General features: G+C 40.4%; 1 protein-coding gene across 1 annotated transcript in view; it reads right to left on the reverse strand.

The window, feature by feature from the left end:
• The window catches only part of pear1 (platelet endothelial aggregation receptor 1), a 59,080-nt gene extending 48,871 nt beyond the window's left edge, over positions 1 to 10,209 (reverse strand). Inside the window, exon 1 of the mRNA XM_026185550.2 lies at positions 10,011 to 10,209. Coding sequence (XP_026041335.2) covers positions 10,011 to 10,018 — 8 coding nt within the window. The 5' untranslated portion in view covers positions 10,019 to 10,209. The remainder of the gene's footprint in view (positions 1 to 10,010) is intronic.
• Positions 10,210 to 13,763: the final 3,554 nt, after the last annotated feature.

The raw sequence follows: 13,763 nt of genomic DNA on the forward strand, positions 1-13,763 counted from the left end.
ATAACATCCTGCTCCATTACAAAAGTACAGTTTGTTTTTAGCCCTACAAAAATAGTCCCAAACTAATTACCTTTTTACTCATGTTTTAAATATCATCTGCTGAAAACTAGCAACCAGCTGTTTAGACAAGTTCTGAGTCCTCTTTATTCATTTCATCTATTAACAGCAGACTCCAAGACTCTGAGATGACATTTAATTTTTTTAAGAGGTTTAGAAACATTTCAAAACACAATAAGTTTTGACATGTAAAACATATAAAACTGTAAAGATGAAGATTGTGATCATATTAACTCATTTGTTCAAAACATCATAATTTTAAAAAAACTATTTAGCTGTTCCTCAGCTTCCAAACAAACACTGCTGAGCAACGGACGGAGTCATAGTGGGAATCAAAAAATGTGTTAAAGAAAATGTTAGACGTCTGACTGCCATTCTGCTTCCCCAGAGTCAGAGAAGTGCTGGACTGAGGGTTTGTGAAGATTAGACCCAACAGCACAAGATCAGGTATCTTAGAAATGATTACACAATCAGAAGAAAGATGAATTATTCAGTGAGAAACAGAGACTTCCTCAGAGACGTGCATGTCAGTGGAGAATGGTTCAGGAGGATAAAACACACCAAAATCCCCAAAAAACCTCAAGGCTCTGAAGAAATACTAAGAGCACAGAGGACACCAGAGTCGTTGCTGAACTGTCCTCCACAATAAGTCAACTAATCTTTATCAAAGACTCCCTGTCCAGACTTACAAACAAACAAGAAATCAAACAAGCCCTGAAAACAAATAAAAAACTGAATAAAGAACAAAAAGACAGCTGTAGAAGTATCTCCAGAGCTGGGATTAGTACAGGGTGGTACTAAGTGTTATACCTGACAAACACACAATGATTTGATTCACCCCCCAAACACTCTTGGAGAATTTAAACACCAAAAAAGCCAAACATTCCTGACATGACAAGAAGCTCTGCACAATGCAGTCAGACGACCATGCAGGGATAACTTTCGTTATCAGGTCTGAGTAGTCTGCTGGTGCCCGTGCATTAGAAGACAAGGAAGTCTTCAAGTGCTGTGAGTGGAATGCTGTTTGTTCTGGCTTATTTGGGGTAAGACAATTAGCTTCATAACACCAGCCTCAACATTTCTTGAGGCTGGTGTTAGCAAATATTTTACTAGCACATCAAATATTGACATGCTTTCCTAATGGCTGTAACACGAGACTCTTTTATAATAGCTGTAGTCTTTGCATTGTACACATCTGGATGTTTATCAAGTGCAGTGAGATATGCAAACTCAATCTCAATCTGTTTTACTGACTGCTGATGTATCGCTGGCATGCAATTCTCCAATCACTTGTTTGACTTGTAGTTTCTTACAAGGGGAAACGGGCGATCACACCGAAGCCACTAACGGAAAACTCTGAACCACAAAGTGCCAAGTCAGCACGAAACTCACCATTCAACACCATCATAAACACAGATGTGCATGCACAGACCTGGCCTGCTTCCATGTATCTCCGTGCACCCAGGGACACGGGCTTTCTCTTTTTTCCATTATGTCTTTTGTTTTGGCTGAAGAACGTGCAGCTTGCTTACAGCTTGCGGTCTTCGCCCTCGTGGTGGCCGAGCTCGTTTGGCGATCAATCTCCACAACAGCTACAAGCACAGAAGCTGAACAAGTTTCAAAATTATACAATTATTTTAAGGCTCTCGATAATACAGATCAGGACCCGCTGTTTAAAAACAGTTGTGACAAGTCTTTTGTTTTTTATTATTTCGGGTAAAATGTGCCTTCTTGGGGGGTCTGGTGACCAACAACATTGTACTGATCCCTCTGAATGTCTGTGGCGTCTGAGTAACATCATGGGAAGCCTGATCCTCACTGTGACAGTAGATTTAAGAACAACATTTTTCATACTGCGGATAACGTTCCCATGCAGCAGCTTTTATGCAAGTCTTTGAGTCACTGCAGAATGAAACAGCGAGCCATTTACAGCAACAGATTTTAACCATGCCACATCTGGTTTTGATTAAGACAACACATCCAATGTGAGTGGATGGCAGCTTTTTTCTCTTTGCAGCTGCTGCAAGCTGGAAACGATTTGAGCTCTAGTGGCTATCTGTTTCTGTTGTTGTTGTTGATGTTTTTCTCTGCTATTTGTTCCCAGGACTGACCTGAAATAAGACTTAACTTGGTGCTTTCAAGGTTCACCACATTCTCCTCAAAGGGAGTTTTCTATCTACGCCACATTTCAAATGTGTCCATTTACAATCATTTAAAACAAAATCTGTACTTCGTTCATTTATCAGTGAGAATGTGTTATTATTTTTGGCTTGAAAGTTTCACTTTTTATCCAGTAAATTTTGGAAACTGTTTGTTCATCCAAACTTTCAGCTAAAAACTTTAACTGCCGGCCGTACTGTTAGCTAATAAACTTCTTTTAATTAATCATTTTACCTAGTTTAGCTATACCCAAACCCAAAATACAATTTCTTCATCCATACCTTTATCTTTTAATTTTACCTCCTAGCTGCAGAACTTCTAGATAATGATTTTTAAGCTTATATTAATAATTTTTATCATCATTTTCTTTTTGTTTATCTGACATCTTGAGCTAGCAGTTTCAGTTGTTTATTCATACTTCAGCTAACAATTTGCAGCATTACATTTATCATTTTAACTGGAGATTTTATATCAAGTATGTTTAGCTAACAATCCGTCCATCCATACTGTTGACCTGATCTTGACCCTTAAATTTGCAATTTTGTACATTTATATACAACATTATAAAACTTCATACAATATAAACAATTTTAATATTCCGTGTTCTGTATATATTTCCACTGTGACAGTGTTGCATAACTACTTACACTTTAAATTCTCGAAAAGGAAGAATTTCATTGCTCTGCGTAACCACTCGTGTTTTGCCGTGTATATGACAATAAACTTCTTGAATCTAAGAGTAAGACCAGTTTTAAAGCTACATTTATCTCGTATGCACAATTTTTGGCAATTTTTTGACTTTGGAGTGTTAGTGTATTTAAATACTTTATAAATAAATAAATACATTGGTCTAGTGGCTATCTTTTTAGATAAATGTCAACTTTTCAAAACTGTTAAGGTCCACTCAGTTCTTTTTTCTCCTGCGTGATTACTGAGGCACTTGTACGCCCAGCTGTGAATCAGTTATTTACCAAACAAACCTGTGTGTGAAGGGTGGTAGAGGGGAGTCGGAGCTGCATCCTGGAAGACAGATGTGCATCTCAATGGATTCTCAATGTGGTCCGACGTATCTATGGTACCCAGATAACACTAAGGTCCTGGACCAATATGCACGCAGCAGCAGCAGCAGCAGCAGCAGCAGGCCAGGACAGGTACAGTTCACCAGAGTCATTTTCAGTCATTATCTCTTCTGACTTTGCTTCTCTATTTGTATTTTCAGGAAGTCCAGCTGGGGACAGTAAATTCCTAAAAGTTAAGAGCGTGATTTACAGTCCTACCACTGGCACATGGTGTGCTGCCTTTTTGGAGGACTAGGTGGAAACCTGTAACTTATTAAAGTGATCACTTTAGAGCCATTTTTTCACATATAGCCCCAAAGCTCCCTCTCTCCAGATGGGCCCCATTCTGCAAGCATCTGGAAGTTCGAGCCTTATTTTCTTCACTGAAAAACTTGAGCCACGTGTGCTACCCTGAAGGTGAACTCTCCAAGATGTTCCTTTACTTAGTCTGTTTCTCCGTGCTTTCCCAGCAGTGTCGCTAGACTGAAACTGTTTCAGCCCCCACAGGTGGTGCCATTAATTCACTTTGTTTGGCTGCCTCGCGGCTAACGAAAGATGAAAGAGGGCTCTGCAGAATGTGCTGTAGTTAATTGAAAGCCCTGGCATGGTCATCTGCATTGTGCAACACATTTGTCTCTTGGGGCTTCTTGCAACGACACACTCATATCTGTTTAACACAGCAGGAAGACGGGGAGCAAAGAGGAGACAAGAGCCAGAGTCAAGCCACCGCACAGGACATCCTGGGCAAACAACACCGTGGGAGGGCAAACACTGAGGATGGCAGGAGGGAGAGAGGTGCAGGAGCCTGTCATCTTGTGATGATGTTCACGACTGGAGGAAACCAAGTCGAGGGAAACTGTTAACACTTTTTCTTTTTCGGGATGCCCAGAGGCAAACAGAAGCAGCAGGAAACACAGCAGGTTGTCTGTGAGTCACTGAGGTTTTTTTTCCATCACAGTGAGGATTCTCCAGGCTTTTCAACTACTGCTAGAAATTAGTTTCAACTATTTACCAATTAACGAGCAAGCCAAGAGACCACTTTTGTGGTTAACACACTGCAAACTCAAAAGCTACCGCTGAGTATCTTGTCAGCACTTTACTGATTATTATGTCTTTGAAGATAGCATGCTTTTCTTATTACTTTTTAACTGACTACAAATCTCTGGTTCATTATCATCTGTCTGCAGCTAATAACTTCAGCTCTCCAGCTCTTAGATTTTCATGCACAGGGCAAAAGAAGCCCCACAGGTCCACTCTGCCTCTGCTCTGTCTTCACTCATTATGGCAGAGCACCACAGGAATGAAAACAGGGACAAACAATAGGAAGCAGATAGGAAACATCTTGTACATCCAGGGCTGCATCTCTATGTTCGCTTCCTCCGGCATGTAAACAAAATAAATTGGGGTTAGAAAAAAGTGCGACACATAAAAGAGAATCCTTGAAAGGTGTTATCAGACCTGCTGCTCTCGCATTTTCCAACAGCAAGCGCCACTTGGCTTCTAAGTGTCCTTTTTCCCCACAAAGAACTCTTTTTTCCACACAGAGCTCGTGTTGTTTTGAATAATGGGTATGCTGATAATCTGTCATCTTGTCTATTTTGGGGCCTAGGTTTGTATTTCAGAAGTGGCCTGAAAAAAACAAAGTAGACAAAAAGAAGAAAATACGTCTCTCATAAAGCGTAAGATGGACGACTCGGAGCTTAACGCAGCTGGTGGAGTGGATCTGGGTTTGAACTCAGGAAAAGCATCGAGAGTTCTAGCAGTTCATGTCCACGTGGTGCCAAGCATGACATAAAGGCCATTTGTTTTTCACATGCAAACCTCTCATCTTGCATGGTTAAGTCATATTTTCTCTTATGGCTGACAAAATAAACACTGTCTGCCATCCGCACGGCTGATTTCAGCGGCTATGAAAACAAACAATAACAAAAACATAACCTCGTTTTCATCACAGTGGTGGAGACAAAGAGCGAGAAGCCTCCTGGGCTGTGAACTTGGTACCATATTTCTTCTAATTCTACATCTCAAATTTCACTTGGTTCCAGCCGTCCTACAAAGACACAGACACCAGCAAAAGCCCACGAAGTCTTAATGAACAATGTCTCCACGGCTGCTCCACCCACCACCCAGAACAACCACCGACATAAGCAACTTCAGGAAAGACCCTCACCACAGTACAAGTAGTCTGTGGTCACTCCATCAACCCGCCCCTGGCTCCTCCTTCATTTCCAGCTCCAAACCCTTCGACCTCTACTTTTTATAACTGGTTATTTGAGCCGAGGCCCAATGAAGCTGTTCCGGTGCCAGAGCAGAGCGAGTGACCCAAACCCCCTGAGCTGGAGGGCCGCGCTCCAATCTGCTCCAAATTATTTGCACGGCTGCAAAGCACATGGGGTTGAGAGCCTTATATAAGCCTGTGGTAGGAATATTCAACCAGCGTCACCTTCTTTTGAATTGCCTTTGCTCTTTGTTGTTTTCCTGACGACTATTTTTACATCAAAAATAACTTTTTGAAGTTCATACAGGCCACTTTTTACATCTTCTGAACTTTAATAGGGAAGACTCTGTCGCCAGTGCGTAAAAGGGAGAGCATGAGTAGAATAGTGATTTAACATAATCATAGACGGTGCTTTTAATGATTTATGTGAACGTATTTAACCTCAATCTCTGGAACTGCTTGAGTGAAAAATGTAGTATTAAAATAATGTTATAATGAATTGACTTCCCAGTAATAAAAATGCGAGGCATAATGGAAATTATTCAGCAAGACATGAAAAAAAGAATTCAGTTAATCAATAATGAATTAGAAGAAAACTTCTTTAGTTTGAAAGTTTTAAAATTCAGAACAAATCCGCTCTGAAGAAGCTATTTTCAACCACTTCTGACCACAGAAACTGGTCCTGGTCATCATCCTGACACTAAAATTTCCCATTATTGGTGGTTTGCACCAACACAGCACCCACCGCTGTTCCACTGGCATCATTTATTAAGCCTAACAGATCCACAGTTAAGTTCATAACTTGCAATGTTCTGATGGCCATGATGTCAACCATTTCAAACCTTCACTTTGACATCTGCCTTTATGAAATTAGAGACTAAGTGTTGCTAGTGAAATGCAGACTTAAGCCTCGATTCTCTGTTACAGACAGCTGGAGATAGCACAGCAGGCGCAAGCGTATTTGTTGTATTGTAATCTGAAATCTCAGCAGACCAGTCAAAGACAACAGACAGACACACGAAATCTCAACGTCACGTTTACATCCCTTTGACCCAAGAAGACTTGTAGATATGGAAAGTAATCAAAGTGTTATCAGTGGACTAGAGAATAAAGTGAGCAGCCCACTGCTTAGTTTTCTAATATGCGCAAACACAACATTGCACCAGTCTGCAGACATATTATTTCTACTGTAAAGTTGGGCAATGGAAGTTTACGAGGACTGACTCACTTTTGGAGCCCGACTCTAGAGGACGAACTCGTTTGTAGCACTTTCTTTTTTTTCGCAGCCACAGAAGTTTCTCCTTAAGGCGTACATCGCAGTGAGAGCCATTACGATATTATTAAATCACCTCATGAGTCCACTACACCCAGTGTAAAGAGTCACACCTACAAATATCTGCAGTAAATGTTGTGTGATGTTGAGATATATTTCATATAAGCCCAGGTAAAGTCAGGGCATAACTCCTGAAGATGGCATCAGTGTGCAAAAGACTAATCTGCGAGCGTGCACGTAACTCTATATGGCAGCAGCCGTGCTTCGATGGATAATGCAAACAAAGCCTTCAGACTGTGATGTTACATTGTGCTGTGTGGCCATCAGGGATGACTTTGTCAAGAAAAGGAGTGACATTCAAAAGACAATGTGCAGACACTCTGGCTGCCCCATGCAGTCGCACAATAAATTTTAGAAAAGCCCAAGCACCGGGGGATCCAGTAACTTAAACTGAGCCCTTTTTTCTCCAGTTCCACTTCATCTCTTTGTGTCTCTAGCCGGTGTCATCTCTAACCAAAACAAATCCAATAGCCTGCCTGAAATCAAGTCCTCTCTTGGACAAACAGATGTTCAGTCAGCCGGATCTCCAGCTGTCAGACTGGAGGCGATTTTTGTTGGTTGACCAGAGAGAAAAAATGGGTCACTATTATGCCACTGATAGCCGAAACAGTCTGCAAGAGGGCAGACACTCTGTCAACCAATGAGGATTCCATATGAGGGCACTGACGGAAAACAAAGACGCCCCATTTCAGTTCGTTTTTAACAGCCAGAATATAACTTATTGATTAAATATGAGCTTTAAAAATGAGCTTTTAGGAATATTTGTAGACACACAAAGTTCAGTCTGCAGTCAGAGACTTCCTGAGGTGTTTCAGTTGCCAGAGCAGATGTGAGGTCAGGAGTCCAGACCAGGTGGCTGAGATTTACTCTGATAGTTAATCATATCTCGCCTTCCATGCAGATGTTTATGAGTCAAAAGATGTCAGGGCCCCTTAATCAAAAAGCTTTTCATTCACAAGTCACAGACAATAACTGCTGGATTTACGGTGATTTACGGTGATTTTACATCTCCACAGAGGAAAGGAAACGTGCATTTTGTTTCCAAAACAGTGCACATGCATGTGCAGGAGTTCAACATTTCAAAGCTCTAAACTATAAACATGTCAATTTGTCATCAAGCCACATTTCTACACTGGTTTCTCTTTAATCCAGCGGCTCAGCTAGTGACCCCCTCGTCTCCCGCCCTCCCGAAATGTGCTGCACTCTCTCCTTTTCAGTGTAATCAAACTCCTTTTAATCAACGCGCTCTTTCATATCAGAGTGCTATAAACATCCATTATTGTGTTACTGACTTCACACATGCCCAAAAAAAGAGAAACAATCCACTGCACCCGCTCACATCTGCAGAGAAAACACTCCATCTGCCTCATCTGATTAACTTCACTAACAGGACACGAACGCTGACTCACACACCATCACATCAGGATGTGTGCGCTGTACACACACGCAGCACTACTGGCTGCAGCCACCTTGCCGCCACGTTTCACTGGCTTGAATCACGGCTCCTCTGTGACCCAGAGGTGCTCCAGAACAGGGATGAAACCTGAACGGCTTAATGAAGATCAAACAGAACAGAGGAAGATGAGAAAAGAGCAGAACTACTCCCAGCAACTTCCTTTGCCATGAATTGATGGAGGAAACATGCCAGACGAGCAGAGCTTTTTTGAGTCACGCTGTCTCTTGATAGTAGTTGGAAACGTTTTCAAAGCAGAGGCAGAGACGCCAAGAAAAAAAAACACACCCGGGAGGAAAAGTGTGCAAGTGCACGAAGCGGTGACACAACGGCAGGAGTTCATTTAAACAAGTGCTTTAATTAAAAAAGAAAAAAGTATGACTAATATGTGACAGATGTTATGTGACATGACTGCTGGAGGTTTCTTCCTGTTAAAAGGGAGTTTTTCCTTCCCACTGTCACCAAAGTGTTTCCTCATGTGATTGTTGGGTTTTTCTCTGTGTGTATTATTGTCTATCTGCCTTGAGGCGACTGTTGCTGTGATTTGGCGCTGTTAAATAAAATTGAATTGAACTGAATTGACAGTTTGTAAGTAGGACAAGAATAATCTTTTCTGATTATTCTTGTCCTACTTGTCCTACTCCTCATCTGTCTCAACATTTAACATTGATGTTTTTGGACACACATCCAGTTCTGGGTTCAAGCCTTCCTGAGATTTCCTGGGGTTTGAACCCAGAACCTTAACAGTCTGAGGTTACAGCAATCACTGGTTTACAATAAAGATACAGAATGGGACTCGTCAGGATCAATTAAATGCTTCTCATTCAACTTTAATACACAGTTAGACTTTAAAATCCAATTTTTTCTTTATATATCTGGTTAAACACAGGCTGCCTTTTCATATTTCATCTTGTGCTACAAATATTGACCAACAAATGTGGACCTTCAAAGGTATTTTATGTCTAATAATCAATCACAAGTTTGAGTAGATTGTTCCAGTATAGTTTTCAAAGCTAAGTGTACACGATGCATTTCACATGAATGAAGACAAAAATGTAAAAATGTGATTTCAAATCAACCGCAACAGCAACCACATAATTCAGCTCCAACACCTTCATGGTACCCAGCAGACGACTTTACTGTTGGTGATTATGATTCAACATAGAAAATACATTCAGGACACAGAAACGTGAAATCTTATTTAGAGGACAAGTTCACTAATAATGTTCACATGTGTATTATGTTGTAATGTAGCAGTATGAAAGTGGTCGTCTGCAGATTTACGGGGGATTTTATTGAATATTGATGCACATTATCTGATGAAAGCAGTGGCAGCCGAAGTATTCAAAGAAATGTAAAGACACGTTCAGAAACATGAATAAATGAAAACACGACCAGTAAAAGTAAGTACGTATTGTCTGAAAATGAAGTACCAAAAGTAAGACTCCACGAATATTATATTCTTAAATTATAGTGATCTATAATCGGTATTTAACTGAATGAATCATATTTAATTTATCCTTTTTTTTATTTCATGAGATTAACTGACGTTAACTGGGGTGCAATAACAGCACATGCCTACACGCTACGTGTACGAGTAAGCAATTAAACAAAGGTGCATTCATTGACAGGTCAATAAGCAATAAATTATATTTGTTTTGTTTAGTTTATGTTTGTTTGTTTGTTTGTTTGTTTGTTTGTTTGTTATCTCGCTGACAGCCTGTTACTCACCTTGGCATCCAGGAACACGCAGACTCTCTGCAGCTGAAATATTTCACCTAAAAAGCGACTTCCGAGGACGAAACTGTGAAGAAAAACGGCGTTTGCTTTAGAGCCCATACACTTAGAAAAATCTTCAAGCCGGATAAACATTCACAAGTGAGAGAGAGAAAAAATAACGAGAGCAGTTTCTTCCAAACGAGGGAGGGTCGTAAAGTGGAGCCAAGGAAAGTGGAAAAACTGTGACAGCGAGGGGACCGAGAGAGGAGGAGGGAAGAGAAGGAGGGATAGAGCAGAGAGGAGGTTTAGGAGAGAGAGAGGGGGGGAGGTCTGCAGGGAGACTGGGAGTTGTTTTTGCCTTCGGTGGGCCTCCAGACCTTGATGTGTAAGTGTGTGTGTTTTGGAAATTTTCAGGAATAAGCGCTCCAGAGGGATAAAACCTGGAAAAAAAAGTAAGTTTAGAGTGAGTGTGCAGGTGGAAAATACAGCTCAGATAGATCGTTGTTGAAATCAGAAGAGTTTCAGCAGGCAGCAAAGATAGTGAAAACGTGGAAACAAAATGAACAAGGTCGGGGGCAGGGGTCTTATGAAGTTTCAGCTGGTGCACGACAGATGACAAAAATCCAGAAATAGTCTAAAATATGTGAATTGATCCATGAAGGATTGAGTCTGTTGATCTAACCTCCGGGGGCAAGTGTCAATTCTTCACGAAATCTGCTCCGAGATTTTCTCATTGTTCAGAAACACACAATAGAAATGATCATTAGCCATTTTTGCTTTTCACACATAGACTGTATACAGATGATGAACCTAAACCCAGTGACGTCACCCAAGATGCTGCCATGTCAGTTTTATGGTTTCCCAGAAGTCACTATAGTTAGATGGCAGTATGAAGAGTTAAAAGCTCTCGCTAACACTTGGTGTGATCGGACAAAAGAGCCTAGAAACAGAAACCAAGCAGTTTGTCACATGTACTCATTCATATGGTATATTCTTCAGTATCTCTGACTCCCTGTGAATGAACTGAAACTGAAAGTCCAAGAAGTCACTGCTTTGTTTGTTTTCTGAATTTTAAAAAGAAAATCAAACTAAGAGCTTCTGTCTGCTGCCACCTTCACAAACCCTTTGGCTGTACGTGCAAGTCTCTAGAATTGTATATGAAAGAAATTACACATTGACCAATATGTTATATAAAAAACATAAATAAGATTTTCGATGTAATAAATCTACCTCTCCCAAAATGTTGGCAACTATTGTAAAAGAAAAAAAAGAGTGTTTGTTTTATAATTAATATAAAGTCGATAGCTTTCCAGATGTGCAGCGGATGGATTATGTATAGATTATACTGAGGATGCTGATGATGGAGATGTCAGACTGACAGCATGAAAAGCACTGACAGTGGCTGCAGTGGACACACATCATTGTTTTAACCTTCAGTTTACAGTTTGCTCTTCTCCACAGCTGACTGAATGACCAACTACAGCACAGGCAAGACTGGTTGTTTGTCACACTGCCCCCTAGTGGTACAGCATATATAGACTCTGCACATCAATGATGAACAGGCAGTTTGTGACATTTACTCATTCATATGGTATATTCTTCAGTATCCCTGTCTGCCTGTGAATAAACTGAAACTGAAAGTCCAAGAAGTCACTGCTTTGTTTGTTTTGCATTTTGAAAAGAATCAGACTAAGAGTTTCTGTCTGCTGTGAGGAAACCACATTCACAAGCCGTTTAGCTGTACGTGCAAGTCTCTAGCATTGTATATGAAAGAAATTACACATTTGCCAATATGTTTTGTAAATAACATAAATAAGATCTGCAGTGTAATAAATCTAGTCATCAGGACTGGCTTCACTTTTGAGAGCCAGGATGTTCATCCATCCTCTATAAATACTGTGTGACTGATCAGTTCCTTCTGCAGTATTTGATGGTTAATAAATTCCTGTGTGCGCATCATATAACCACGGTTAATGGTTACATGTGACGAAAAAGAAAGCACCTGAACAATTATAAACAGATTTGTTTCTTTTATGTGTTGAACATGTGGTACAGTGAACATAGAAACAATTTATACTTACAGTGTAAAGTTACAATCTGCACAAATATATTAATACATAAATATGTACAAAATAGATACATTTGCAAATAAATGTGTAAGCATATAAAAAGCATTAAAAAGTACAAAACAGATTAAAAGGTAAGTTTCTTTAGCTTGAAGTCAAACAATAAATGCTGAGTTGAATTCTCTCCTTCCTTTTTCTTCTACTTTTGACTTCTGTCTTTTGGGGGTCACCACAGCAGATTTCACCCAATCCCTGACATCCTGCCCGTCACACCAACCCTCTGCATGCTCTCCTTCACTAAAACTACCAATCGTCTCTGTGCTCTTTCTCTTTACTGCTGATTTTTGGAGAATCTTTGTGTATCTTTCTGCATAAGCAATACCATTGCAAACAAACACAAATGCAGTACTATAAAAAAGGCTTCAGGTGTTTGAATCCTGAACTCTTTCTAATGGCCAGCAGGGCTTGACTCATATGATTCTCAGTCAGATTCACTCCACACTGGTCACATCGCTGTCTGCAGGGGTTTACTCCCAGTCAACTACCAGAGCTATTGTCTACAGACTTTTAGTCATGTGTCTTCTCTTTCTTCACCAGTCTGCACCAGTCTCTCACAGACAGCTGTGTAATAGCCTCCTGCTCCCCAAACAGTAGGCCAGCTGATAACCAGAGTGTTCAGGATGCCTGTTTCCCTCCTGCTGGGTGCTGACACAGATAAACAGCTCATGGATGGAGGCCTGTTGGAACAAACATCCTCACTGTGAGGAAACCAGTGCAGAGGCTAAATAAAATTGTTTCCTGCCGTCCCACAGAGTGGACACTGATGGATGGCCGACATCATTTAAGTGTCGCTTTTAGCTTTCCCCGGTAAGGTCAGAAAAGGTATCTGAGGAACGCAAACATCTGCTGATGTGAAGCAATCCTGGGCGTAACTGCCTGTTACACCCGGCAAACACCATTCCCAACATTCAAGTCAATTCGGTTTCTTCATCCTGAAAACACGCTACTACCAACTGCAGCTGATGATCTCTGTCAGTTTTATGGTTAAGTTTCAGCTGCTGGTTGAAATATGATATCTAAAGAGTCAGTGTTGATCAGTTTGTATGTAGAGAGAGGCAAAAAGCACTGTGTAGAGTAAAAAAAAATCTTTATTTGGAATTTTGAGTCCTCCCAGAGAAAAAAGGACTATCTGAAATTATTATCAGTAATATAGTAAATGCACAGTGCATGGTTTGGGGTATTTTGACAAGTTAATCTCATATAGGGAGATCTTGAATTGTTAATTCTTCTTTAAAAAACGTATTCATCAGAAAGGAGTGCAGCCATTAGTCAGTTTTTCCTCTGTGTGCAGGAATAAACCTGGAAAAACATCTGTATTAATACCAATTCTTAAAATATGTCTCATTTTTAATGTCAGTAAGAGAACACATTTGCACCACCCCAGGCTTAACAATTGATTGTTTTCTTATTCTTTCTGGTATGTAATGCTGCCACCTACTGACACAGAGTCAGTCATTAAAAACATCAACCCTGCATGACGTTGTTTGAAAGGCCACACACACACACACACACACACACACACACACACACACACACACACACAGAGAGAATACAAATTTAAATTAAATTAAGCTTAAAATCCTAGAAGCACTGAACTGATTTGATTTTGTAATAAAATGGTTACATTTGTACTTCCATG

Source organism: Astatotilapia calliptera, chromosome 11 (genome assembly GCF_964374335.1).
Source record: "Astatotilapia calliptera chromosome 11, fAstCal68.1, whole genome shotgun sequence".
NCBI classification, from domain to species: domain Eukaryota; kingdom Metazoa; phylum Chordata; class Actinopteri; order Cichliformes; family Cichlidae; genus Astatotilapia; species Astatotilapia calliptera.